This window comes from Corythoichthys intestinalis, chromosome 7, assembly GCF_030265065.1.
Source record: "Corythoichthys intestinalis isolate RoL2023-P3 chromosome 7, ASM3026506v1, whole genome shotgun sequence".
NCBI classification, from domain to species: domain Eukaryota; kingdom Metazoa; phylum Chordata; class Actinopteri; order Syngnathiformes; family Syngnathidae; genus Corythoichthys; species Corythoichthys intestinalis.
In genome coordinates, this window is record NC_080401.1 from 54,159,937 (window position 1) to 54,187,096 (window position 27,160).

General features: G+C 38.7%; 1 protein-coding gene across 4 annotated transcripts in view; it reads left to right on the forward strand.

Moving 5' to 3' along the window:
* The window catches only part of palld (palladin, cytoskeletal associated protein), a 144,886-nt gene that overhangs the window by 16,476 nt on the left and 101,250 nt on the right, over positions 1-27,160 (forward strand). For all 4 annotated transcript variants that reach the window (XM_057841882.1, XM_057841885.1, XM_057841883.1 and 1 more), the window contains exons 2-3: positions 2,154-2,370; positions 10,307-11,041. In XM_057841882.1, the coding sequence (XP_057697865.1) occupies positions 10,308-11,041 (734 nt within the window). In that variant the 5' untranslated portion in view covers positions 2,154-2,370; position 10,307. The remainder of the gene's footprint in view (positions 1-2,153; positions 2,371-10,306; positions 11,042-27,160) is intronic.

The following is a 27,160-nucleotide window of genomic DNA, read 5'->3' on the forward strand; positions in this document are numbered from 1 at the left end:
GCATTTTGAATTTATTTGATTATGTTAAATCTGTGAATATTGTTTTTTTATTGGCTTGCTAAGCAGGCACCATTGACTTGTGTTAGCTTAGCCACTCCAGAGCCCTGAAACCAACAAATAACTGCCTAACTGCATGGAGTTTGTTGAAATCATCTCCAGCAACTAATTACACATCCGCTAACACGAACATTAAGCCTAATGTCAAAAATTCTGAAAATCTGCTTGTATTGTGTTTTGGAGAAACATATTAGCCCTTGAGTTATTGTTACATAGTAAAGTTATTTCTTTTTATAAAGAGCAGGGAGGGGGAGTGAGACTACGCGATGAGACAGCTCATCCATATATATTTTGTTTAAAAAAAAAAAAATCCGTGATTGACTGAGGGCGCGAAGTTTGAAGCACAAAGTAGCGAGGGATCACTGTAGTTTAAAAACGGTTTCTGATAAAAAATTTTTTTTTTAAATCCTGTCATTTCCAATGCCAAATACATTTAAAATTTCAAAATGTATCTTCTACATCCAAAACACATGAAAAATTCAGAAAGACTCACAGGACTTGTAAACCATTTTTGTTAAAAACATACTGTTCCACCAAAATTTGACTCAATCCTCCTGACCAAATAAGGAAAAAAAATGACCAAATATCAACATAAATTAACCTGAAAAACTCCCCAAATCTACAGGAAGCGACCCAGAAATGCCCTAAAATCAACAGGAAATGATCCAATATGTACACAAAGTGACCGGTAAGTACCCTTAAATCAAGGGCATAGGTTTGCATAGGAACAGTAATATAACCCTGCCCCCTTCGAAGAGGAGGGATATTAAAAAAAAAAAAAATTCCGGCCAGTAGGAGTAAGTAAGTAATGTAAAAAGACGTCAATGTTGTGGAGGTGGGGGAACACCACTAATTTTGCAACTGAAAGTCCAACCTGCATCGAGAGTTAGCATAACATTAAACTGTGTGAACTTGCTAACATGCAAAACGACTGCAGTCAGGCCAGCCTCCAAAAGAAAGAACGAAGTCTAGCTAGCCACTTCAGGGAGACACTGACATGAACATGAACTGACATGAAAAAAAAAATTAAAATGAAATCACACATGAGAATTTCATTATAGTACTTTGGTTCGAGTCTTGGGTTAGTCTAGTATGCCTGATGTAGATCGGTCCTTGGATATCTCCGATTTTTTTTCATTAATTTTTTTCCCATATCACTTTAATGTTACAATTGTTTGAGTCTAGGGGTGCTCCAGTGTCACACAAAAGTTGACCAATTCTTGGGTATCGCTCCATTTTTTAAAATAAAGGTCCGAAGAAAGTTACTTAAAAATGTTTTTGAAGTTTATGAAAACAAAGGTTTGAATCAAACGTTGTATCACCTGAACCAAAACACGTGAAAATTAGTATAAGTCAATACAGATTTGCATTGATCATTTAAACTAGCAATTAATTTGGTCCTTTTTTGTGTGGGAAATGTAGCCCTGACTGCCGTTCACTGCCGTTTGGTCTTATTAATGTTCCATCCCCAGCAAAAAGTGTACATGCAGGTTATGATGTAATATTGTCCCTACCAATGTTGAGACCAAACCTACGCTCTTGCCTAAAATTAACAAGGAAGTGACCCAAAATTATCTCATTGCCTGCCATTGAGAGCAGTAGACACCAATTCATTTAAAAATGAATACCAATGCTCATCTTTCAGTGCCATTGACGGCGATTGACGTGAATACATTTTGACCGGGAGTGGCGGATAAACAAATGAAAAATTCTGTAAATCAACGCACACAAAACTTGTTTGCAGTTTTTGCCAAAATTTGACAAAAATGTCCCAGAAAGTGACTCCGAAATGCCCTAAAATCATTATAAACCAGTCGTTAAAATGTCTGCTTTTTCAGGCATCACGCAAACTGTCTACCATCTCTCCTAACTTGACCTTGAGTGCCTGTTTCTAAAATTTGCCCCTATGCCCATTTACAGATAAAACCCAGTAAAGCGTGTGGCTAGACACTAAACAGAGTGTTAGACAACCTTAGCAGATGACTTCACGGATTATGTCGTCACTTGACTAGTGCAGTTAGTTGTATTCGGCCGACATTCGGCTGACATTCGGCCGTCAGGTGCGATACCTTAACGCCGCTCTCTTTCCTTGCCAGTCGTGTGGCTGTGAAACTTGAGCTGGGGGCAGCCAAATTTAGCCCCCCCCCAAGCACACTCGCAGACAGCGCGAGCAGACTCAGCCTGGGACCGCAGAGGCGTATTGGACCCCGAACCCTGAGGTAGTCTTGCTAGCTCCCTAACGGACCAATAAGGAGCCAAACTGGAAGGACAAAACACAAGAAAAGGAATTTTGGACCAGAAGCTCACTTGAAGGTGAGTGTGTACCTTTATTCTGCCTCATTTTCATACTATTACTGTTTTGTTTTTGTGTTTTTGAACAACTGTTTTCCAACTCTTTAATGCATTGTCCACCATTGACAGCGATAGACGTCCAATCTATTTTAACTTGGAGAGGCTGGCAGCGAAACATATTAGTATTACTGTCAAAGAACTCTTTTTTCCAGATTATAAGTCGCACCAGCCAAAGAATGCACAATGAAAAAGGATAAAAACTTAAGTCGAACTAGAATATAAGTCGCATTTTTGTTAGGTCAAGTTTTTAATTTATCAGGAAAAAAATAACATACGTTAAAGTAATATTGGGAAAATGGAGAACAACAGGCTAAATAATCCATCTGTTAAGGTAACGTCAGTTTTTCAGATGACTATAGCCTAAACAACACAACAATCTCGCGACTGTCAGAGTGGGGAATAAAATTTATAAGTAGCTCCTGAGTGTAAGTCCCAGGTCCAGCCAAACAATGAAAAAAATGACTTTTACTTCAGGAAATATGTAATTACTCAGTAATTACCCTGTAATTACATTAGGCAATAAGTTGATTGTGGTTGTGCCGGCTTGCTTTCTCATTTTTTTGTGTCCGAAATAATGAAGTAAGTGAAAAATAGCATCAAAATGCTAATAAGTTGTAACACAAAAAATTCAGTTATTTTCAGTCTGACAGCTAATTTAACTCATTTTTGGAGTGCATAAAATTGTAGCTATTCTCTGGCTGTCCATTCATTCAAAACTTGTTTTCATAACTTTTGGTGCCTAAAATAGTAAGATGAGTGAAATGTATCGCCAAAACACTAATAAATGTTTACACTGGGCAGCAAATAAAACGATAAAGTCAGTTGTTTTAGGTATTAGAGATGTTTTAAACAAATTTCTGTGTGAATGAATTTGTAGTAATTGTTGGTTGGGCTAGCTTGTTTTCTTAAATTTTGGTGTTTAAAATACTAAAATGTGCGAAACATATCACCAAAATGCTAATAAATTATTACATTGTATATGTATTGTATTACATGTATACTACATTTACAAAATGGACCATAAATTCAGTTGATTTATTTCTGACAGATGTTTTAAACCGATTTCTGGGTGCATGAAATTGTAGTAATTGTTGGGCCAGCTTGTTTTCTCGTAATTTGCTGTCTAGAATTGTAAAATGAGTGAAACTTTTCACCATTGTTGACCAATGATTGCATTGGTCAACAAATTTAACCAAAAATTCAGTTGTTTTAAGTATGACAGATGTTATGAACTCATTTTGGGGGCATGAAATTTTAGTAATTGTTGGGCTAGCTTGTTTTCTAACATTTTGGTGTCTAAAATAGTTGAATGAATGAAACATATTACCAAAATGCTAATAAATTATTTACCTTGGCAACAAAATGGACCAAAAATGTGGTTACTTTCTGTCTGACAGCTTTTAAAACTAATTTGTGGGTTCCTTGAAATTGTATTCATTGTTGGGCTAGCTGGTTTTATCAAATTTTGGTGTCTAAAATAGTGAAATGATTGAAATATATTACCAAAACGCTAATAAATTGTTAACCTGAGCACTAAAATGAACCAAAAATTCAGTTGTTTTAGGTCTGACAGCTTTTAAAAACTAATTTCTGGGTGCAGGAAATTGTTGTGATTGTTGGGCTAGCTGGTTTTATCACATTTTGGTGTCTAAAATAGTAAAATGGGTGAAACATATCACCAAAATGCTAATAAATGATTACACTGGGCAACAAATTGAACCAAAAGTTAAGTGGTTTTAGAACTGACAGATTTCTGGGTGCAGGAAATTGTTGTGATTGTTGGGCTAGCTGGTTTTCTCTCATTTTGGTGTCTAAAATAGTAAAATGAGTGAAACGCATCACCAAAATGCTCATAAGTGATTACACTGGGCATCAAAATGAATAAAAAATTCAGTTGTTTTTGATCTGACAGCTGTTTTAAGCAAATTCCTAGTTGCAGAAAATTGTCGTAGTTGTTGGGCTAGCTTGTTTTTCTCACATTTTGGTGTCTAAATTGGTAAAAGGAGTGAAACATATGACCAAAATGCTAGTAAATTATTAACCTGGGCAGCAAAATGAACCAAAAAGTCAGCTGTTTTAGGTCTGACAGCTATTTTAAACTCATTTGAGTGCATGAAATTGTATTAATTGTTGGGCTAGCTGGTTTTCTCACATTTTGGTGTCTAAAATGGTAAAATACGGTAAGTGAAAGGTATCACCAACATGCTAATAAATGATTACATTGGGCAGCAAAATAACCCAGAAATTCGGTGTCTATCGCCATCCATGGCAGAAAAACGGTTCATATTTAAGACAAACAAGCCAAAATCACACTGAAAGAGTTGAAAGCTCGCAACAGGCTTCAAGTGGTGTCATGTGAAAGTTTCCACATTTATATTTAATGCTGTATCGACGCTGCGTTCACGGCCCATCATGTACATCGCACTCTACATATTACACGGCATGTTCAAGGACCCCTCCCGCACCCTCGTCGACCGATGCGGGCGTCACGGCGCCGGCAGCACGGCCCGGGCCGGATTTAAAAATAACAGCAGCTGCTTCTGGGGGTGCCCAAGCACGAAGCGATACGCACGCGGTTGTTTTGCAACGCATTTAAATGCTTGCCAAAATGCTTCAATATGTTGTTTTCAGTCACATATTAGGAGTTAAAAAGATGATTTTACCATTAATGTGTTAGAACAGTGCAAGATTTTGATTCGTACTAAATCATTCAGAGCGTTTTAACTGCTTCATAAATTATTTTTGTTCTATTAATAAAAACACAGTGTGAGTGAACCATATCACCAAAATGCTAACAAATGGTTACACTGAGCAGCAAATTGAACCAAAAATACAGTTGTTTTAAGTATGACAGTTGTTTTAAACTCATTTTTGCGTGCATGAAATTGTAGGGCTAGCTTGTTTTCTAACATTTTGGTGTCTAAAATAGTAAAATGAGTGAGACGAATCTCCAAAATGCTAATAAATGATTAACCTGGGCAAAAATTGAACCAAACATATGGTTGTTTTAGTTTTGACAGCTTTTGAAAACTAATTTATGGGTGCAGGAAATTGTAGTTATTGTTGAGCTAGCATGTTTTCTTGCATTTTGGTGTCTAAAATGGTCAACTGAGTGAAACATATTAGCAAAATCCTAATAACTTATTAACCTGAGCAGTAAAATGAACCAAAAACTTGGTTGATTTTGGTCTCACAGCTATTTTAAACTAATTTCTGGGAGCAAGAAATTGTTGGATTTGTTGGGCTAGCTTGTTTCTCACATTTTGGTGTCTAGAATAGTAAAATGCGTGAAACTTTTCACCAAAATGCTAACGAGTGATTACATTGGGCAGTAAAATGAACCAAAAATGTAGTTGTTTTTGGTCTAACATTTTTAAACTAATGGCTGGGTGCATGAAATTGTAGTAATTGTTGGGCTAGCTTGTTTCTTGTTGTTGTCTAAAATAGCAAAATGACTGAAAGATGTTGCCAAAATGCTAATAAATGATTAACCTGGGCAACAAATGGAACCAAACGTATGGTTGTTACAGTTCTGACGGCAGTTTTAAACTAATTCCTAGGTGCAAGAAATTGTTGTAATTGTTGGGCTAGCTTGTTTTCTCACATTTTGTTGTTTAAAACAGCAAAATGAGTGAAACATGTTGCCACATGCTGATAAATGATTAACCTGGGCAACAAATTGAACCAAATACTAATTTCTGGGTGAAGGAAATTATTTTTGTTCTGTTAATATAAACACAGAATATACCAAATTAAAGAATGTTTCTTTTCTCCGTCTTTAGGTATAACTGTAGAACATGGTTTATCCCCTGCAGTTCTGAATTTACATTTGACAACTATACAAAATGCATGGAAAGGAATACATAAGTAGATAAAAATAGTATTAAATGAAAAATTTTAAGTATTAAAAAAATGTTAAAAATAGAGCAAAAAAAAAAAGCGGAATAAAAAATAAAATATAGGAATTAAAAAAAAAAAATTCATAAATAAATATTTTTGAAAATGTCTACAATGAAATAGGAGAAAATTTATTAACGTATTTATTTTTTTTATTTCCCAACAGTCTTGTTTTCGTCAGCGATGACGATAACAAAAATATTTCATCGACGAACAATTTTTTTCATGATGATGACATAACGAGCGAAAAACATTTCTTGGGAGACTAAAACATAACGAGACGAATGTCAGTTTTCATCTGAAGAGACAAGAACGAGAGGAAAATTCTCCATAGTTTCCGTCATAAGCTAACAATCACGACAAACAACGCCAGCTTGGTGATAATACACACTCAGCTGGAAAACAATACATTATTTTCAATTAATCAAACCCCTCCTTTTCACCACCAACTGTATGTAAAATAGTTGTCCGAGAATTTAAAAGGATGATCACCGTTAGCCTTAGCCTAATGCTAACGCGGACATTAATGCTGTGCTAACGCCACGAGTTCCATTTAGTGTGTGATGATCACTCAGAACAGACCTTTTAAATGGTAAAGCAACATTGCATAGTCTCTCTGGCCAAGATAAGAAAACAAATCTTACCATTTGTTTTCAAAACAAGCAAGTCTGGAGAGGACACTAATGAGTTTGGGGGTGAGGTGCAGCACATCACATCACATGACATGAGAGACTAGGACTGCAGCTATTGATTATTTTAGTAGTTGATTAATCAACAAATAATCGAGTAATCGAATTAGGAACATTTAATGCGTTGCCGAATAAATTACAGGTGATGTAAAACAAACAATGAATGAATGAAAAACTAACAAAAAAAACACATAAAATCAGACAAAACCAATGATATTACTTGAGATAACAGCAACAACATTTAAGACAATAACAATAATAAACTATGCAGAATTCATTTAAAAATTAACATACCTGAGCTTAGCCTTAAACGGCAAAAAATAAATAAATTAGGATCTAATTACAAGAAAAGAGCAATTGTCTAACTTGCATAGCAAAAGTCCACTAGCTTAGATGCTGTACAATGCTAACTTTTTTTTTTTTTTTTTTTTTTTTTTTACAAATCGTTCAAACATATATTCCCCCCAAAAAACAGCTATATATACCTATGAACTAAATTACGAATGCATTAAAAAAAACATTCACTCAAACAAAACTTAACTTATGTTGGTCTTAACAGGGAGCAGCTGGATTCAGCCATGTTAAATGAGTTATGTCATATTCACTGTTGCCACTCAAGGGCAGTGTAACCACCCAAATGAATAAAACTAAATGTGCAAACTAGAGCTGAAACGAACACTCGAGCAACTCGAGTAACTCGAGTTTAAAAACTGATCCGAGTAATTTTATTCGCCTCGAGTGTTCGTTTATTTTGACAGCTCTAAGCATCACGTTTTGCTCGGACTACTTTCAATGCGGGACAACGCGCTGATGTCACGTGCGTAGAGGAAGAAGCAAAAAAAAAAAAAAAAAACTTACATCAGCCGACAGCCGCTACAAACGACGCCGACGTTGCTAAATACTAGCCCGCATGATGCTACGTTGATAGCAGGTAGCGTCTGATGAGTCTCATAGAGATCACATGTATGTCGAACTAGATGCGAAATGACAGACTCGGCCGCGTCTGGGCAGCGTTAGTAAACAGCCGCCATCTTAAAACAGTAGAGTGCAAAGCGCTAATAAAGAGCGCTAAGCGCTAATAAATAAGATTAACGTTACTGTCACTAGCTTACGTAACGTTAGCCCTGTGGAGGGCTCGGTTTCTATTAATTATGACCACTGTCGATGCGTGGCTAACGTGTCTTACATACAGGCTTTAACATAACATAGCGTTGTGGAGTGATAAGGGTGTAAAATAAAAACTCAATAATGCTAACTATCAATTTTAGCTCAGTAGTCATTACTGGATAAAACACCAAGGAGCACTAGTCCCTAATGTGCTCCAATACAGCCTGTATCATACATTTATTTTGAACATTGCAAAAACTCAAAATCCTATCAGGACTTACAGTTTAGACTAACTTAAAACTTAACTAGAACTTAAAAATGGCTTGTCACGAATAGAAATTCAATTGAAACACGTGGGAAAAAATCCAAACTTTTAAGTGATGTGTGTTATCAAGCGTAACGGCATTTTTAGGTGTGTATATACTATATATAATATATTTTAATAAGATCTAAAGGTTTTTTGAGTGAAAGCAGTGAATTAGTCTTTTATTTTATTTAAAAAAATTTTTTTTTTTAAACTTGTCCTGTTCAGCTGTTTGACACAGAGAATGGAAGTCTAAGTGCCCGGATTCTGAACAGTTTTAATGTTTCACATTGAGAGTCTGACATACTCCCATTGTGATCATTCAAAATACCTTTTTATTATGACAAAGCAGCGAAAAGGAAGGGATTATGGGGGGACAGAAGAAAAGAAATACAAGAGAAGAAAGAAAAGAAACACATACACAAACAACAACAACAAGAAATACATTGAACATCTAAACTAGTTACTAATATGCTGGTGCTATCGTCAGCGAGATGTATTTCCGGTTTACACCATGTGGGGGCCTATTGGCCAGTGAAAGAGGAGAATGGGGGTGGGGGTGTCTATAAGACTATAAGCTAAGTGATTGAAAGGGGTAGAGTGTACACAAATCAGTTCTGTGATCTAGAACCCAGTAATCGTGTGAATCTCTTATGAGTGTAAGCCCGTTGGCGACCAACCCTACGCCGCCGCATCGCCAATCCCGGCACCGGAACCCCCAACCCGAGCATACCCTACCACATCCAGCAGCACGCAAGCCCCACCGGGCGCGCGACAGCCACGCAGACGGGCGGAGAAACCGCGCGGGCGCCAACCCAGGGCCACGGCCCCCACCCAGCCAGCCCGGGGAGGGAGGGCGGGCGGGTTATGCGCAGCCCATCCCTCCTCCCGCCGCCCAGCAAAGGAGCCATTGTCCCCCCACCCGGGACCCAGGGTGGTCCCCCGGGCCACCCGCGCGCCCATCAACCGGCCTTCAGGGATGGCAGGAGGGGATGCATCACCAACCCCACGTCTACACCCACCCCCGCCCGCCCACCCGGGCCACGAGCCACAGCCACAGCCCCCCAACCGGCACGCCACGGGACCCCCAGCGGTCCACCAAGCCCCAGGCAAGGCAGGGTCCCCCGCCGGTGCAGGCGACACCCCGTTGATACACCGGCGCCCAGCCAGCGACCCGCGACGGAGCGCAGGGCGGATGCCCAGCCAGAGAAGAGAGGGGTAGGCGGAGGCAGGAGAACGCCCAGGAACTGCCACGGGGCGATGCAAGATCGGAGACCCGACCCCCCAACCCACTCCTGCGGCCGGCAGCCGAGGCAAAGGGGAAGCCACACCCCGGGAGCCAGTCTTTTAGTCTTTTTTTTTTTTTAATTCTAGTTACATCTGAGATGCAATTGTTGGCTGTTTTCAACAATATACATCGAAAATAAAGACATTGATGGACTGAAAATGGTTCAAGATTAGATGAAATGTCTTGTTTTCTCATGTATATTTATAATTGCTCCTCACCTAAAAAATATATTTGTTTTATCCGATTACTCGATTAATCGATAGAATTTTCAGTCGATTACTCTATTACTAAAATATTTGATAGCTGCAGCCCTAGTGCAAACACTTTCAAAACAAACCATTACAACTCCACTCTAATTAAACGATTACTCGAAGCAACAAAGTTTTAAAAATTACTCAGGTCACTCGAATAATCGTTGGAGCACTATGAGAGACAAAACCAGAATGCTACACATTGCTACACAAAAACTGGCATTCGTCTCGTTATGTTTTAGTCTCCCCAGACACATTTTTAGCTTGTTATCGTCTCGGCATCGTCATGAAAAAAATGTTTGTCGACGAAATATTTTGGTCATCGCCAAAAACAACACTACTAATGTGTGCTGGTTTACAGGATGCAGGACGGGAGTTGGAACCAGCCACTCCCCGCAATCTCAGTGCTGCTCAAGGATACGGCGGGAGGGGCCACCTCCCCCCTGGAGGGGGACGCCGCCGACATGGACTTCGCCGATCTCACCGCCTTCCTGAGCGCCGATGAGATCAACCGCAGCCTGGACTTAGCCTGGGAGGCCTTCGGGGACTCTGCGGAGGATCGGCGTCCGGATTCCGAACAGACGGCGGATAGCGAAGCGATCCGAGAAACCGAAGCTGTGGATGAAGTCGACTCGGTCGACCGTTCCGACGCGCCTTCCCCGGAGAAGGCGGAGCGCCTCAAACCGGGTCCGCCGTTCTACAAGCAGGACAAACCTCGGCTTCTCCACGAAGGCTTGGAGCTGAACGACCGCGCGTCCTCGGCCACGGAGTTTTGCAGCCGCGCCGCTACCTTCATCGAGGAGCTGTCTTCCATCTTTAAAGGTTCCGCCCACCCGGAGCACCCGGTCGAGGATGATACTTCTTCTCCGGATAGTGGATATTTGTCGCCTGGAAACCAGCGGCCGGCTGCGCCCGCCGTCACAGAATTACCACGGCAAGCGGATGCTTCGGAGGGGGCGCCGGCGACCGAGCCAGCCGTGTCGGGACCAGTTTTACCACCTTGCTTCACGCAGAAGCTGAAAAGTCAAGAGGTGGCGGAGGGCAGCCCCATTCGTCTGGAATGCCGAGTCAGCGGAAACCCGCCGCCACTTATCAGGTACGCAGAGTTAACGCTGAGCTCGCTATTTGGCAGAGGTTGGTACACAAATTCTACTGGAGTAAGAATAGCGTTACATTAAAATAATGTTACTCGAGTACAAGTAAAGGTAGTCATCCAAAAAATTGTACTTAAGTACAAGTAAAAAAGTATTTGGTGAAAAGAATACTCAAGTACTAGACTGGTACAAGACTAGGTGCATGATGTCAGTTTAGAACGTTCTGTCCGTCTGTTATCATATGGCGAGGGTGTGACATGATTTGTCAACTGTTAGCATACTGGCCTGTTCTCATCACTTAGTCACTCATTTCTTGCATAAGGGCACTTTTGTCTGCCCACATAGACATTCTTTCTCTTACACTCATATTTTAGATGCGTTTTTTTGGTGGTTACACTATGGTTGTATTATTTTTATTTCATTATGTACTAAAACAATAGAAGCAGGCATTAGTGTTTTATCAAAAATATTTCCTTTCACTACTTCTAGTACTGCTTTAGCCTTCAAAGGTCTGTGCTGAGTGATCATCAGACTCTTAAGTGTAATCTTAGCATTAGCGTAGCATTCGCATTAGCCTTGGCTTTAGAATGGCGACTGTCCTCTTAAAGGGAACCACAGATAGAAACACTTGTAGTTCTTAAAAGATAAATGTTAGTATGCGTTATAATAACTTGATATTAAGGGTGCACGATATCCATTTTTTAAGACCGATATCGATAACTTCCTGCTCCTCAAAGCCGATATCGATAACCGATAATAAATATATAATTTTTTAAATGTATATTCACTCGAGTTTTTGAACACCTGGAGGTTTAAAAAAAATAATAATGGTGGATTCAACTTAGATTTGTCCTTGATCTCACCAGAATTTTCATAATGACATGAACATTATTATAATGAACAAAACAAAGACAAGAACAGTCTTGACTTCAAATAAAGTGCCAATATTTATTTTTTCAAATAAATATAATTTGAGTCAATCACAATCAATTAGTCAATATAATTGAAGATGTGTTTCCTGAACAATGAGCGCTGAACTAAAACATAAACCCAACAGGTATTGTGCTTTGTCATCAGATAAAAATATTTGTTGCTACAGGAGACTGTTGTGGTCTTGGTCCATGAAACAACTTTCTTAACCTGGGAGACAGGTTAGGACAGCAAGCCTATCAATAACCAAAAGGCCTCTCAATGACTTACTAACTTATAACTAACACTGTAAACATTATATAGTAAGGTTTATCACTCATTCCTCATAACAAAAATATGGTAGAACAAAAAGGATTAATGGCTTGCCTTATAATAATCAATATAAACGGTAGTGAGTGAACCCATATTCAATAAAGTATGAGGTTTATTCTCTGCATAGTATAAAATCCTACCAAGCATGCTGACAGCACTAACATTACACGACAACTATTATATGTATGTATAGCATAACACACTGGCTTGAGCTACTAGCCTTAACCATTGGCTGGCTTGTATAACACAACAACTTATGAAGTTCTGTACATATGACCCTTCACCACAGAAGTAAACATATATTGCACATCCATATGTTATAGTAAACATAAATACTTACAGATATACAGTATATTTCCGAGGCGGAAACGTAAGTAAAAGAAAGCATTCACGATTGTCAATGCTAACGCTAGACACAGCACTGTGTAAAGTGAATGAGTTTGTGGGCCAAATTATAGATGCAGTGAATTATTCTGACCGGCAGGTGGCAGCAATGCCCCGCAAATGGTCAACTGATTTCCCAGCCAGCGAGCACAGTTCATACTCAGTGGCGCCCCCAGGGGGTGGCCACCCCTATAAATTTGTTGGCCACCCCACTGGCCACCCCGCTTGCCAGTATATCGTTAGATTGTTGTAGCATCAGTTATGCATTTCATCCAAAATGCAAATCTGCCAGCAACTGGTTTTCCCCCAGTAATTATTTTGTTTTGTTAAATGTACACCTTATGCCTAATATATACATAACACAATAAAACAGAATTGTTGTGGAACTCAAAATGTTGACTGGACAGTTATGGACTATGCACATTAAATAATTAGTAACATCAAATATTACACAATACACCAAAGTATATCAGTAGCCGTGTCCTTAAGTCTTTCTGGTAGTTTTCCCCTGACCTTTTTACTGTAATAATATAATGAAAACCTGAAATTATGGCTTAGTTTTGGTGTGCCACCCCAAGATTTTAAGTAGCCCCATCTGGCCACCCCTATGAAAAATTTCTGGAGGCGCCACTGTTCATACTGTATGATCAGTCCTATTAATTATGTTATTGGATTTATTAGGATGACGTCATAATTCCTATTATCGGATCGATAATTATCGGACCAATAATTATCGTGCAGCAGTCCTTGATATTCAAACCCCTCTTAATTTTTTCGTTTTTATAAAAATTGTAAATTTACTTTAACTAGTAGGTCGCCATTGATGTTGACGACTCAATGCACTCTGGGCGCTGACGTCACTGGGCAGCGCTGCAGTACTTTCACAGTGTCACTCGTTAGCTACATAAACATGTTGTCGGTTCTGCCCTTCCAATTTGAACCCAAGCGAACCCGATGTGCATGACAGCATTGTCGATATTTCAAAAAACGAGCTGCAAAAGCAATTAAATGAAGGTCTCCAGCGGGATTTGAACCCACGTTTTACCGTGCGACAGACGAGCGCTTAGACCACATGACTATACTTCTGCGTGATGTCACTTGTCTGACTGTGCATTAGGTTGGGATAAAAAAAAAAAAAAAAAAAAAAAAAAACAAGGGAAAACTGTGGTGAGAGGCAGACAAACGGAAAAAAAACAAGGCAACGATGCAACTAGCAATGAAGGGATATACAAACTGTCAAATGGTAGCAAGTCAATATCTTGGCAAGCCGCTTAGGATCGGTTTAAAGACACTACTGATGAGCTGGAATTGGATGCAAGTACGAAGTTGGGCGCTCATCCTGCATCTCTGTAACAAAACAATCTGACCAGCAGCAGAATGTGACAAAATCATGCCCGTCATCATACTAGCTTCGCACGTAATCACAGCCAGCGTGCATTGTATAAAACACGGCACCCTCCGTAGGTCAAAACATGTATTAAATAATATAGATTTTTAAATCAATGGCATTAATATATGTTTCTAATAACATATTTTAGTCAAAGAGAATAATTGTGGCTTACTAGAGCCTACAAGTCTTTAAGTCCTAGGTTCCCTTTGAAAGGTGGTATGATATGATGAGCGTGTCAAAAAATGAAAATGACTGCACTAATGTCAGTAATGTTAGTGCACTAATTTAGTAATTCCCTCCAAAATAGTGCATCACGCAATTCCCCCCCCCCTTTTTTTTTTTTGAATCAGCAATTCTAGTTGTGACGTCACAACCACAGTTGATGATCATTAATAGCATTCTTGTGCTTTTTTAGCAAGTACATGTTGACAGAATGACAAACCAGTCACACGGCAACAAGAGAATAGAAAGTCTATGGATAGCATGCTAGCTGACTTCAAATATCTATAGCTCATTCTGGGCATCTTCTTTTTGGAGATTTTTAGTGGGCGGGGTCAAGGCAGCTGAGATAGGAAGACTAATTTGGATCTACTTTCATTATTAAGCCTTTTCTGTCGTTTATTTTGTTTGTGTCCAAAATATGGTCTGCTATCATGTTAAAGTCACTTTTAGCATTTTATAGCACCTTTAAACAATATCTCCGGTTTTCCATGGTATATCGGTGTCAAATAAAAGTTACAAATACGCAGTTTTGATTCATTTTGACGCTCTATGTAATACAGTTTCTTTTTACGGCGCTTTAAAGACTCCACGTGATGACGCCGGTGTGATCACAGGACTCGAAGGGTGGCTTGTGACTTGTGCAAGCTTGCATTTGGTCATGTGACTGTATTGTTACGTTGGATTGGTTTAACAGAGTCATGTGATTATTGCTGTGACATTTCATTGGTGAAATTGGTAGAGCCACTGTGACGACTAGTGTAGTCCAAAGTGGCGGAGAGTAGCGTTTCTTCTTCACATATCCACTCAAGTAGAAGTGTGGCGTGGTAAAACTACTGAGTCTTATGTCAATTTTATTGAATTTTTTTTTAATGGAAGACATAACAAACACGTTTTTTTGTTTGTTTTTTTTTTCATTTAAAAGAAGCAGTCGTGTAACGATTAATCGATTAACTCGAGTTATTCGATTATAAAAAAGATTGGAATTAAATTTTGCTGCTTCGAATATTCGTTTAATTAAAGTGGCATTGTAATGGTTTGTTTTGAAAGTGTTTGCATTTAGTTTTATTGATTTGAGTGGATACACTGCCTTCTAGTGGCGATAGTGAATATGACATAACTCATTTCACATGGCTGAATCCAGCTGCCCCCTGTTAAGACCAACATAAGTTTTTGTTTGAGCTAATGTTTTTTTTTTAAAGCATGCATAATTTAGTTTCTATGTATATTTAGCCATTTTGTGTGACTATGTGTTTGAATCATTTGTTAAGAGCATTGTTTAAAATGGTAAAAATGGTAAATGGACAGTACTTATGTAGCGCATTTATCTGCATGGTTACCATGCCCAAAGCGCTTTACATTAGCACACATTTACCCGTGCACCAAGAGCGTAGGTTTGGTCTCAACATTGGTAGGGACGCTATAACAGCATAACTTGCATGTACACTTTTTGCTGTGGATGGGACATTAATAAGACCAAACAGATTGGGTACATTTCTCAAATATAGCTGGTTCCTACATAAAAATGAATAAAAATATATTCATGGGAGAAAGTCATTTTTCAAAATTCTTGCTTCATATAAAGGAAATTTACAGTGGTTGTGTTTGTTTTTCTTTTTTTGGGGGGGGGGGGGGGGGGGGCATAAAAATGTCCATTGGCTGCAAATATTTTTTAATGATAAGTGATTTAAAATACATACATTTTAATTAGGGAATAAATACACAGTTGGATTAACGTTAACAGTAGAAAAAGTATATGAAGACACGTCTCTATGCAGCTTTCTACTCGAGTTTTACAGGTTAGCAAGTTCACAAAGTCTAATGTTATGCTAACTTTGATGCAGGTCGGACTTTCAGTTGCAAAAGTAGTGGTGTGTTCCCCACCTTCCCACATTGACATCTTTTTACATGACTTGAAAATTGTCGGGATTGTGTGAATGTGGGGGTTCTAGACATCCGCCAATCAAACGTACGTTTGAAAGGGGAACAAATGGACCAGCACATTCAGCAAGTGAAAAGGGGTAAATGTAAATCTGAACATAATGTAAGTTCAATTCTATCCTTACAACTTATGGGAAGACGATCTAAATTGCCTATATAACTGAACTCATTATATAATGCAAATATGGTTGCTTAAAAGTTGGTGGGGACAATTTGAGCATCCTTAAAAGTTGGTGATGTTATGTCCCTATGCAAACCTATGCCCTTGCCGTGCACGCATGCATTCACACACCAATGGGGCTGCTGCCATGCAAGGCGCTGTCATCCCTTTGGAGGCAAATCAAGGTTCAGTGCCTTGCCCAAGGGCACTTCGACAGTGGGCAGTCATAGACGGGAATCGAACCACTGACCCTTTGGTCCAAGGACAACTCCAGCTACCAATTGCTCCACGGCCGCACCAACGTTAGCCTAAACGCTACAAAAGGCTATTGGACCTTTTGCTTTGTAACTTAGGCAATTGTTCTTTTGCTGTACCGCACTGTAAATAATCGATAGCTACAGCCCTAAAAAGAAGTAAAATAACCAACTGTTTTGTTTTTATTCATTTCATTTTTTATGGACTATAACAATAAATACTGTCATTTATTTATGTATTTCTCATTTTTTAACGATCATTCAATCTCTGCCAACCCTCCCAGTCCAAATAGATTGGACACTTGTCATCGTCAATGGCAGCCAACGAGTTATTTCCTGAGTCAAGACATCAGAATGTGCTAGTGAGCGTTTGCAGAGTCATTGACAGTCTGACACAGTCCAGACTAAACGATCAGCGATAAACCGAGCCAAAAAAGCCCTTTTGCTTTCTCTACCAACACGATGCGATACACTACCGTACAGTAGTGTCTACCGGATCAGCTGGACGCAGGGGACATGTCAAATTTATGTCTGGATGTTATTTCATTTGAGAGGGGGCGCACAAACACGCGCTTCGCTCAACTGCCCGAGTTATTCACAGCACGCTAAAAATACACTGTCCTCTTGTTTCCAGATATGTCAACTCCAAAACGCACACGCTCATTAAAGTTGAGCAATGCTTTTCTAGCTATCTCGCACTTGTAGTGTTCTTGAATGTCCCTCTGGCAGATTAGATTTGGGTGATTTCTAAAAACTAACTAGGGCTGCCACGAAGGATCGATTAATCAGCAGTTATTTTTGCGATGCGTTTGCAACTCATTTGTAAATCACGTTATTTATACTTTTGTTACTTTGGGCTTTAATTTTTTTGCTGTAAACATTTGAACCATAAACCATGGACTAGTTTTTAAGGAAAATAATTTAGGGCTGCAGCTATCAAATATTTTAGTAATCGAGTAATCGACTGAAAATTCTATCGATTAATCGAGTAATCGGATAAAACATATTTTTAGGTGAAGAGCAATTATAAATATACATGAGAAAACAAGACATTTCATCTAATCTTGAACCATTTTCAGTCAATCAATGTCTTTCTTTTCGATGTATATTGTTGAAAACAGCCAACAATTGCATCTCAGATGTGACTAGAATTAAAAAAAAAGACTAATTCACTGCTTTCACTCAAAAAACTTTTAGATCTTATTAAAAAAAATTACATATGTAGGCAATATATATATATATCTTACCTAAAAATGCCGTTACGCTTGATAACACACATCACTTTTTTCCAACGTGTTTCAATTGAATTTGTATTTGTGTCAAGCCATTTTTAAGTTCTAGTTAAGTATTAAGTTAGTCTAAACTGTAAGTCCTGATAGGATTTTGAGTTTTTGCAGTGTTCAAAATAAATGTATGATACGGACTGTATTGGAGCACATTAGGGACCAGTGCTACTTGGTGTTTTCTCCAGCAATGACTACTGAGCTAAAATTGATAGTTAGCATTATTAAGTTTTTATTTTACACCCTCATCACTCCACAATTTTATGTTATGTTAAAGCCTGTATGTAAGACACGTTTGCCACGCATCGACAGTGGTCATAATGAATAGAAACCTAGCCCTCCGCACGGCTAACGTTACGTGAGCTAATGACAGTAACATTAATCTTATATATTAGCGCTTAGTGCTATTTATTAGCGCTTAGCGCTCTACTGCTTTAAGATGGCGGCTGTTTACTAACGCTGCCCAGACGCCGCAGAGTCTGTCATTGCGCATCTAGTTCAACATACATGTGATCTCTATGAGACTCATCAGACGCTACCTGCTACCAACGTAGCATCATGCGGGATAGTATTTAGCAACGTCGGTGTCGTTTGTAGCGGCTGTCGGCTGCAGTAAGTTTTTTTTTTTTTTTGTGCTTCTTCCTCTACGCACGTGACATCATCGCATTGTCCCGCATTAAAAGTAGTCCCAGCAAAACGTGATGCTTAGAGCTGTCAAAATAAACGATTACTCGAGGTGAATAAAATTACTCGGATCAGTTTTTAAACTTGAGTTACTCGAGTTGCTCGAGTATTCGTTTCAGCTCTAGAAAATATAGTTTTAAAGTGAACAAAATATTCTTTTAAATATACTTTAAAAGAGCAAGTGACTATTTTTGGTCAGTCATAGACTTCACCATCGGTTGACAAGACAGCTCTTACAAACATTGCGCCACGCCTTCCCGTTGGGGGCCGACCCAGGCAGAGCTGAGTTGGCTTTCACTGTGATAAACTCGAACTCACGCTGCATTTAAACGCCGGATTTAGGTGGAAACAAGGCGAATGTTTTACTGCATACAAGCAGGCAGGATTGTCTCAGGAGTAGGGTTGGGCATCGAGCATCGATGGGAACCGGTTCTATCACTCCGATGCTCCCGGAATCGTTCGAATTTTTAAATTTCAATTCCATGTTTCGATGCCCTGACCGCCGAGCAAAAAAAAATTGCTAAAGTTCAAAGACTGCGATTTATATACATTAAAATTAGCCCTGTGAGAAGTTCATATAATTTAAAAAATCGAGAAGTTGAGACTTTAATATGAACCATGCAATTTTTTTTTTACCCTGCCTTAGTTTTTTTTCGGATCGGAATCGAGAATCGTTTGGAACCGGAATCGAAACGTGGAATCGTAATCGGAACCGGAATCGTTCAATTTCAAACGATGCCCGACCCTACTCAGGAGTGATTTGGCTGTGAATTCAAGGTAATTATTACCGCATTTTTCGGACTATAAGTCGCAGTTTTTTTATATAATGGATGGGGAGCGATTTATACTCAGGAGCAACTTATGTGTGAAATTATTAACACATTATGATATCATTTGACATGTTATTTTGGTGTTTTGGCGTGACACTGATGGTTTGCTAGACCTGTTAGCATGTTCTTTATGCTATAGTTATCTGAATAACTCTTAATAGCTATGGCCACTTTCGCGTTCTGCCTTTGGCAATGTGGTGTAGAGACTTCTGCCATTGAAATGAATTAATGAAAGCTTACCGTCCAATTTGAAAGAGTTGTTATATTGGTCATCACTGCAGTATTTGCATTTTTTCGGTTTGTTGATGTAAAAGTTTTTTTCAGGATCAAATATGTCATCTAGGTCATTGGAACAATCTTCAAGTTGATCTTCCAACTGTAGTTGTTGTGCTTTATCATTTTGGTTATCATGTCTTGTGTTTTGATGAGAATTTTGCAGTTGGCGGTTCAGGTTCCCCCAAATTTTCCAGCTTTTTTACAGTTGACGCGGTTTTCTTGCTATTTTGGTATTCCGGCGGGTTAGGTTATCATTTAAGATGTAAACTCACACTGGTTACAGCCCCGAGTAACATTAAAGATGATGTTTTCCCATAGTTTTTAACTCATTGCATGCCAATGACAAGGATTGACGTCCATTTCATTAAAACCGGGGAGACTGGCTGCGAATGCTCAAGGTTTAGTTTTGTTCATTCGCCCCTCCCGGCCGAAATGGATCGGACGTCTAGTGCCGTCAATGGCAGCTTGTGATTTAAATGAGTGCTCTGTAAGAGTTTTAAAAATTTTTAATCGTGCATGAAAGGGTTAAATGAGTGCCCAGTAAGGTTTAAAAAATAATAATGTTAATAAAAACAGAAATACACACTTTTCATGGCATTGACAAAGATAGACATCAAATTCATTCAAACAGGGAAGACCGGCTGTGAATGCTCATATTTTAAGTGTTCTGTAATTGCACCTCCCGGTCGAAGTGGATAGGACGTCTAGCGCTGTCAGTGGCAGCCAATAGGTTAAATAGTTAAATAGGTGCCCTATAAAACCCACCTGCGCACCCCCCCCGCCCCCCCCCAAAAAAAATCGTAATAAAGTAAAAACTCAAAATAGATGAATGAAATTATTTACGATTTAAAGGCTCAAAAAAGAAGATAAAACTGACTTCAACTTGCTATCTGGACTGCACGTCTATGTAATAGCCGCTAGAGGACAGCAAACTACAAATGACTTAATACTACTGCCCACAGCATTTGTAAACAATATTAACTCATTAAATGCCGCTGACAGTAATAAAGGTTGAATCCATTTTAAGTAGAATAGCAGGCAGTTAGTAATCATGCTTCAGTACCATTGACGGTGACGAACGTCCAATCTATTTGAACTAGAAGCACGACAATCATCAGTGGAAGTCAAAAAGTTAAATTATTGACACTGCCAATGATAGCGATAGACGTCCCATCCATTTTGACTACCAGTAAAATTGGATTGGACGTCTTTCGCCGTCAATGGCAGTCAAACATGATCAGTCATCGCCAGTCATTCCAGTATAAATGAAGTTGACGTTTATCACTGTAAATGAAGGGTTAAGTTTAATGATTTTCCAGTGTATTTGCTTATAAAAGGGAACAACAAGCATCAAGTTAAAGACGAGGAGAGTTGTTGCAGGAAACGGGAACTATTCCCCCAACCACAAACCTCCCAACAGTCCTAATCAGCTATTAGTCAGAATATGAAGTCAGAAACTGTGACGTCTGCAGTCATGTAAGAGTGTTCAGAAATGGATCTTATGAAATTTCCATCACCTCACTTAAAAACAAAAAAACAGGAAAATACAAAATCAAATCATTGCCGATCATATGTTAAATTTGTGTACTCTTGTAGTTTAAAACAAAGAAAACATATATATATATATATATATATATATATATATATATATATATACCATAATTTTCGCACTATAAGGCGCACCTGACTATAAGCTGCCACCCACCAAATTTGGCACGAAAACTGCATTTTTTCACAGATAAGCCGCACTGGACTATAAGCCGCAGCTGTCCTCAGTGTATTATGGGATATTTACACCAAAAAGATATTAACCGGTGACACTATTTGACAGCGGCATCATATGACTGTGGTAAGACCAAATGAACCACCATGAAGCTTTGAACCAATTGGCTGCAAAGCTTTATTGCTTCAAGATGCTTCATATGGCCATCACTGCTCCCTTGGGGTAGACAGACAACCTCTGCTGCCATCTGCTGTCAATGTTGTTGTTGTCCAACATGCTGATGTAAATACCAATCAAATTCATGTTCTGTGGTAATTATTTTTTCAGTTACTGTACCGCTTGTTTCATTAACTGCTAGTTATAGTATTTGGTAACACTTTATTTGACAGTGGTGCCATAAGACTGTGATTAGACAATCATAATTATGACATGAAAATGTCATGAGCGTTAATGAATGCTTATAACAGACGTCATTTTGTGTTATCCGGCAAATTATTTCACTTTTGAATGGATGTAAAAGATCCAAGCTGGACATAAATGGGGTGACATAATTTGCTGGAGTACACTTAATGACACAAGCATTCACTAATGCCCATGATAGTGTCATGTCATAATTATGACAGTCTTATGACGCCGCTGTCAAATGAAGTGTTACCTATGAACTAAAATTATCATTAAATAAATCAACAAATAAGCCGCACTGGACTATAAACTGAATGATTTAAAATGAAGGAAAAAAGTAGCGGCTTATAGTCCGAAAATTACGGTATACATGCAGTATATATAATTCTTGCATTTATTTTAAGAAACAGAAGCAGTGTAACCTCGTGATAGATGAAATTACATTTAACAAATATCCATCAAAAGCATTTGCGGGATATAATTAATTAACTGATTAAAGTAATACACATAAAACAATATGGCGGCACGGTGGAAGAGTGGCCTCACAGTTCTGAGATTTTTTTATTCAATCCTGGCTCCGGCCTACCTGTGGGGTGATTGCATATGAGTTTTTCCGGGTATGAATAATAAAACAATATTTAAAAAATGCCACAAAAATGGGAAAGTCCTCAATTAAGAAACCAAAAATATTTTAAAAATCAATAGAATATGTATAGCAAATTAATTTTAAAAAATGTAAAAATTCAATAAAAATCAATAAAAAAGAAAAAAAACTGAAAAGAAATAGAACAAGATATAGACAATTAATAAATATTAAAACCTTTTTTTCCCGCCCCCCCAGAAAAGACTTAATGCTTATCAATCTGCCTGAATTTAAAAAAAAAAAAAAAAAGTCACATCCAAACTGTAAAATTACACTCAACGTACATTTGTGACCATTTGATTCTGCAAAATAAAATTTAATAAAATCAATAAATAATAATAAATTCAAATTCATTTGCAACATTAACTCATGAAGACAATATGCCAAACAATTTGACCTAAAAAAACAAAACAAAAAATAATACAAATAATAACAATAATACAAAAAAAAACCATTATATGACTCAAGAATTGATTAAAACAATTAATTTTGAAAAGATTCAAGCATGAAAGGCCATTTATTTTGGTTATTTCAGTTTGTTTCAATACAATTCACAAAAGTGTGAAGTTTATTTACATCATCGTTATTATTACCATTTCTTTCTTTTTTCATTCACTGCCATTGGCAATAATTTGAAATGGGATGTCTCGCATTGAGTGAACATTTTTCAATTTTTTATGGGGCTAGATTCCAACGGTCCAATCTAATTTGGTAACCAATAAGTTTATCAGTTCTCTAGCAGTAATAACCTCAAGAATCTGCAGTAAATGTTACAAGATTTCATATTTCACCTGCAAACTCACACTAGACATTTAAACTCCTTCACCGTGAATGAGTTAACTCGCTAATCGCCACCACAAATTCCTTCTGTTTCCTTTAGCGGACATGAGGAGGACTCCAAATCAAGTGAAGTCGTTAAAAGAGTCAGCATTACAACGGGGCTGCGTCATGAGTCAGCAGCCGGTCACCTGCTATGACTTCATAGCGCCGTTCCACTTCTCACCGCTTGCCGCCAGCTGCTCCAACACAACCAACACATGCGTGAAACATATGCGAGTCATCCGTATACTCCCGGTAGATAAATGTTTTTTTTCTGGCTTAATTAAAGCCACCGAAGCGCCGCATCCTTTTGGCCGCTGACATTTCACGGAAGCGCTCGTTCGAAAGGTCGTCCCCGTTTCATCTGGAGTTCATTTTTTTTGCGTCCTGTTTAGTGTTTGTATAGCATTTAACATAATGGTGCGGAAGAAAATCAGACCGGATTGTTTTACTGATAAATCTGTTGTCAAAATTTGTCTTGGTATCAATGTGTTTTCTGAATTTTAAAGGCTAGTAGACATCTTGAGGTGATGACTGTAGCCCAGTTCTGCAGGGGGGTTGTTGTTTCCTGCCAGAATGACGATACATTTTCCTGTTTTGGGCACATTGTGCAGACTTCAGAGGATTTAAAAAGAACACTTTTTGAAATGAAATCAAAGCGGTTAAAATTCAGCTTTCCTTTGGTAAGCACACTGAGTATGGCTTACTTTTTGTATGAACTCACGCAAGTCATGAATTCACCAGTGTTGGGCACGTTACTTTAAAAAAGTAATTAGTTATAGTTACTCACTACTTCTTCCAAAAAGTAAGTAAGTTAGTAACTGAATTATTCTATCGTAAAGGTAACTAGTTACCAGTAGGGTTGTTCCGATCATGTTTTTTTTGCTCCCGATCCGATCCCGATCGTTTTAGTTTGAGTATCTGCCGATCCCGATATTTCCCGAACCGATTGCTTTTTTTGGCTCCCAATTCAATTCCAATCATTCCCGATAATTTTTCCCGATCATATACATTTTGGCAATGCATTAAGAAAAAAAAATGAATAAAACTCGGACGAATATATACATTCAACATACAGTACATAAGTACTGTATTTGTTTATTGTGACAATAAATCCTCAAGATGGCATTTACATTATTAACATTCTTTCTGTGAGAGGGATCCACGGATAGAAAGACTTGTGACTTTGTATATTGTGACTAAATATTGCCATCGATTGTATTTGTTGAGCTTTCAGTAAATGATACTGCAGCCATTCAACCCAAATGCATGATGGGAAGTGGAACCATGACTGTGCGTAGTGCTACCAATTCATATATCTTCTCTGCGTTGAGAAATAATATAAGGTGTTAAGAAAAAGATCAATTGCTACCTTGCTTCCCCACATTGCTTCCCATGATATTTCTAATCGTAGGGAGGGGGATTGTAAGGCTTTAGCCTATTAAAAAAAGGCTCCAAAGGCTGCCAAAATTCACTCTACTCATTTTATGCTGCCTTATATCTTTCTAAATGGGTAAAACGGCGCCATTACAGATTGAGCGCGACAATGCGTGAGTGTGTCGTGCAACGCATGCATTAATTGCGTTAAATATTTAACGTGATACATTTTTTAAAAATTAATTACCGCCGTAATCGGGATAAATTTAATAACCCTACCTTAAGCCTAAACTAAAGACTCTGGATGAGTGTATCATATTATGTCTGTAACGTTAAATACAATGAGAAAACGATTTAATTAAAAAAAAAAATTTTTTTTTAAAAAGGCATGGCCGATATTTTTTTGGCCGATTCCGATACTGTGAAAATGACGTGATCGGGATGCTGATCGATCGGGACATCTCTAGTTACCAGGGAAAGTATCTATTTCTGTTACTTCAAAAAGAATTTGTTGTATGTCAAAGAATTTGAAATTTTCTGAGCAGTGTTCGAGTCAGTTGACTAGAGAAGAACAGACAGGTAGTTTTTTATTGCACCTCACCAGCAACAGATTTATCCTACATTTGAAGTGCAACAAAAATAAACAGATTTGAATTGCTTACCACAGATGTCGACAAAAGCTTTGCCCCGGGACATAAGTTACACTTTACATGCATGTTCTTTCCTTTAATTTCGACCAACTTGAAATAGTGTTTATATCTCCACCTCGTAAAGGACAAATTTCCTCTGAATGCTCTGCCATCATATCCCTCTGCATCTGTTTTGCGTGTGTGTTTGCCGCACGCGCTGTTCCAGTTTGTGTGTGAAAACACCGGCTCTGGAGTACGTGCGCTATTAGGCTCGAGCGTTCACGTCACAGAATGGGGGATCACGTGAAATTTGACAACAATGCAGCCATATTGGAAGCAGGTCTGGCTCGCGGGACATTAAACTTTAACTTGCCAGTTCAATAAACTCATTACTAAGGCGAAGAACTGATATGTGATCAAACTTAAGGATGTGAACAATGTTGACCCGTACAAGCAAGCTGAAGACAAATGGAGTAAAGATGTCGACAGCTTCTACAATTGCGCGAAATGGATATTCTGTTGTATTTATTGTTGGGTGTATGTTAGTAAACTCATCAGCGATTCTGAAATTACAAAGCGCTACTAAGCTACGAACAGTTTTACTGTGGACGGATGCAGGGCCTGCACATTATGACCGTATCAAACAGCAACTCCATCGTTCTTGCAAAGGTAGGCTATGTGTGTTTACTATTTTCATTGCCATGAACCTGAACGTACCCCAAGTCTTGGATGACAAATAAACAGAGCAGAGTAGACTCGCTACGCCTGGTAGTTTCTTCAATTTATTCAAAGTAAGTAACGCACCGCTTTTGACCGTCAGTAACGGTAACGGCCTTGTAACGGCGGAAAAATAATTAGTTAGATTAAAAAAATAACGCCGTTATGTAACGGCGTTATTTATAACGGCGTTATTCCCAACACTGGAATTCACCAACTATGTACAGTTACGGTTTCACTCAGAAGTTGTACCCACAAGTCTTTGCGCCATTTACACTAATGGCAACAAAAATCAGGCTGCGAGACCGGCAAAACTACCTAACGGTGTAGTTGTGTAGCATACATTGCTGGCCAAAAGCCTAATATTTGGTAGCACAACCTATAGACAAAATAACTGCGAACAACCACTTCCAGAATCCATCAATGAGTTTCTTACAATTCTCTGCTGGAATTTTAGACCATTCTTCTTTGGCCAACTGCTCCAGGTCGCTGAGATTTGAAGAGTGCCTTCTCCAAACTGCCATTTTCAGATCTCTCCACGGGTGTTCTATTGGATTTAGGTCAGAACTCGTTGCTGGCCACTTTAGAACTCTCCAGTGATTTCTCTCAAACCATTTTCTAGTGCTTTTTGAAGTGTGTTTTGGGTCATAGTCCTGCTGGAAGACCCATGACCCTTGAGGGAGACCTAGCTTTCTCACACTGGGCCTTACATTATGCTGCAAAATTTGTTAGTAGTCTTCAGACTTCATAATGCCATGCACACGGTCAAGCAGTCCAGTGCCAGAGGCAGCAAAGCGACCCAAAAACATCAGGGAACCCCCGCCATGTTTGACTGTGGGGACCGTGTTCTTTTCTTTGAAGGCCTCGTTTTTTTTTTCACTGTAAACTCTATGTTGATGCCTCTTCCCAAAAAGCTCTACTTTTGTCTTATATGACCAGAGAACATTCTTCCAAAACGTTTTCGGTTTTCTCAGGTCAGTTTTGGCAAACTACAACCTGGCTTTTGTATGTCTCTGGGTCAGAAGTGGGGTCATCCTGGGTATCCTACAATAGAGTCCCTTTTCATTGAGAGGCCGACGGATAGTACGGGTTGACACCGTTGTACCTTCGGACTGCAGGACAGCTTGAACTTGTTTGGATGTTAGTCA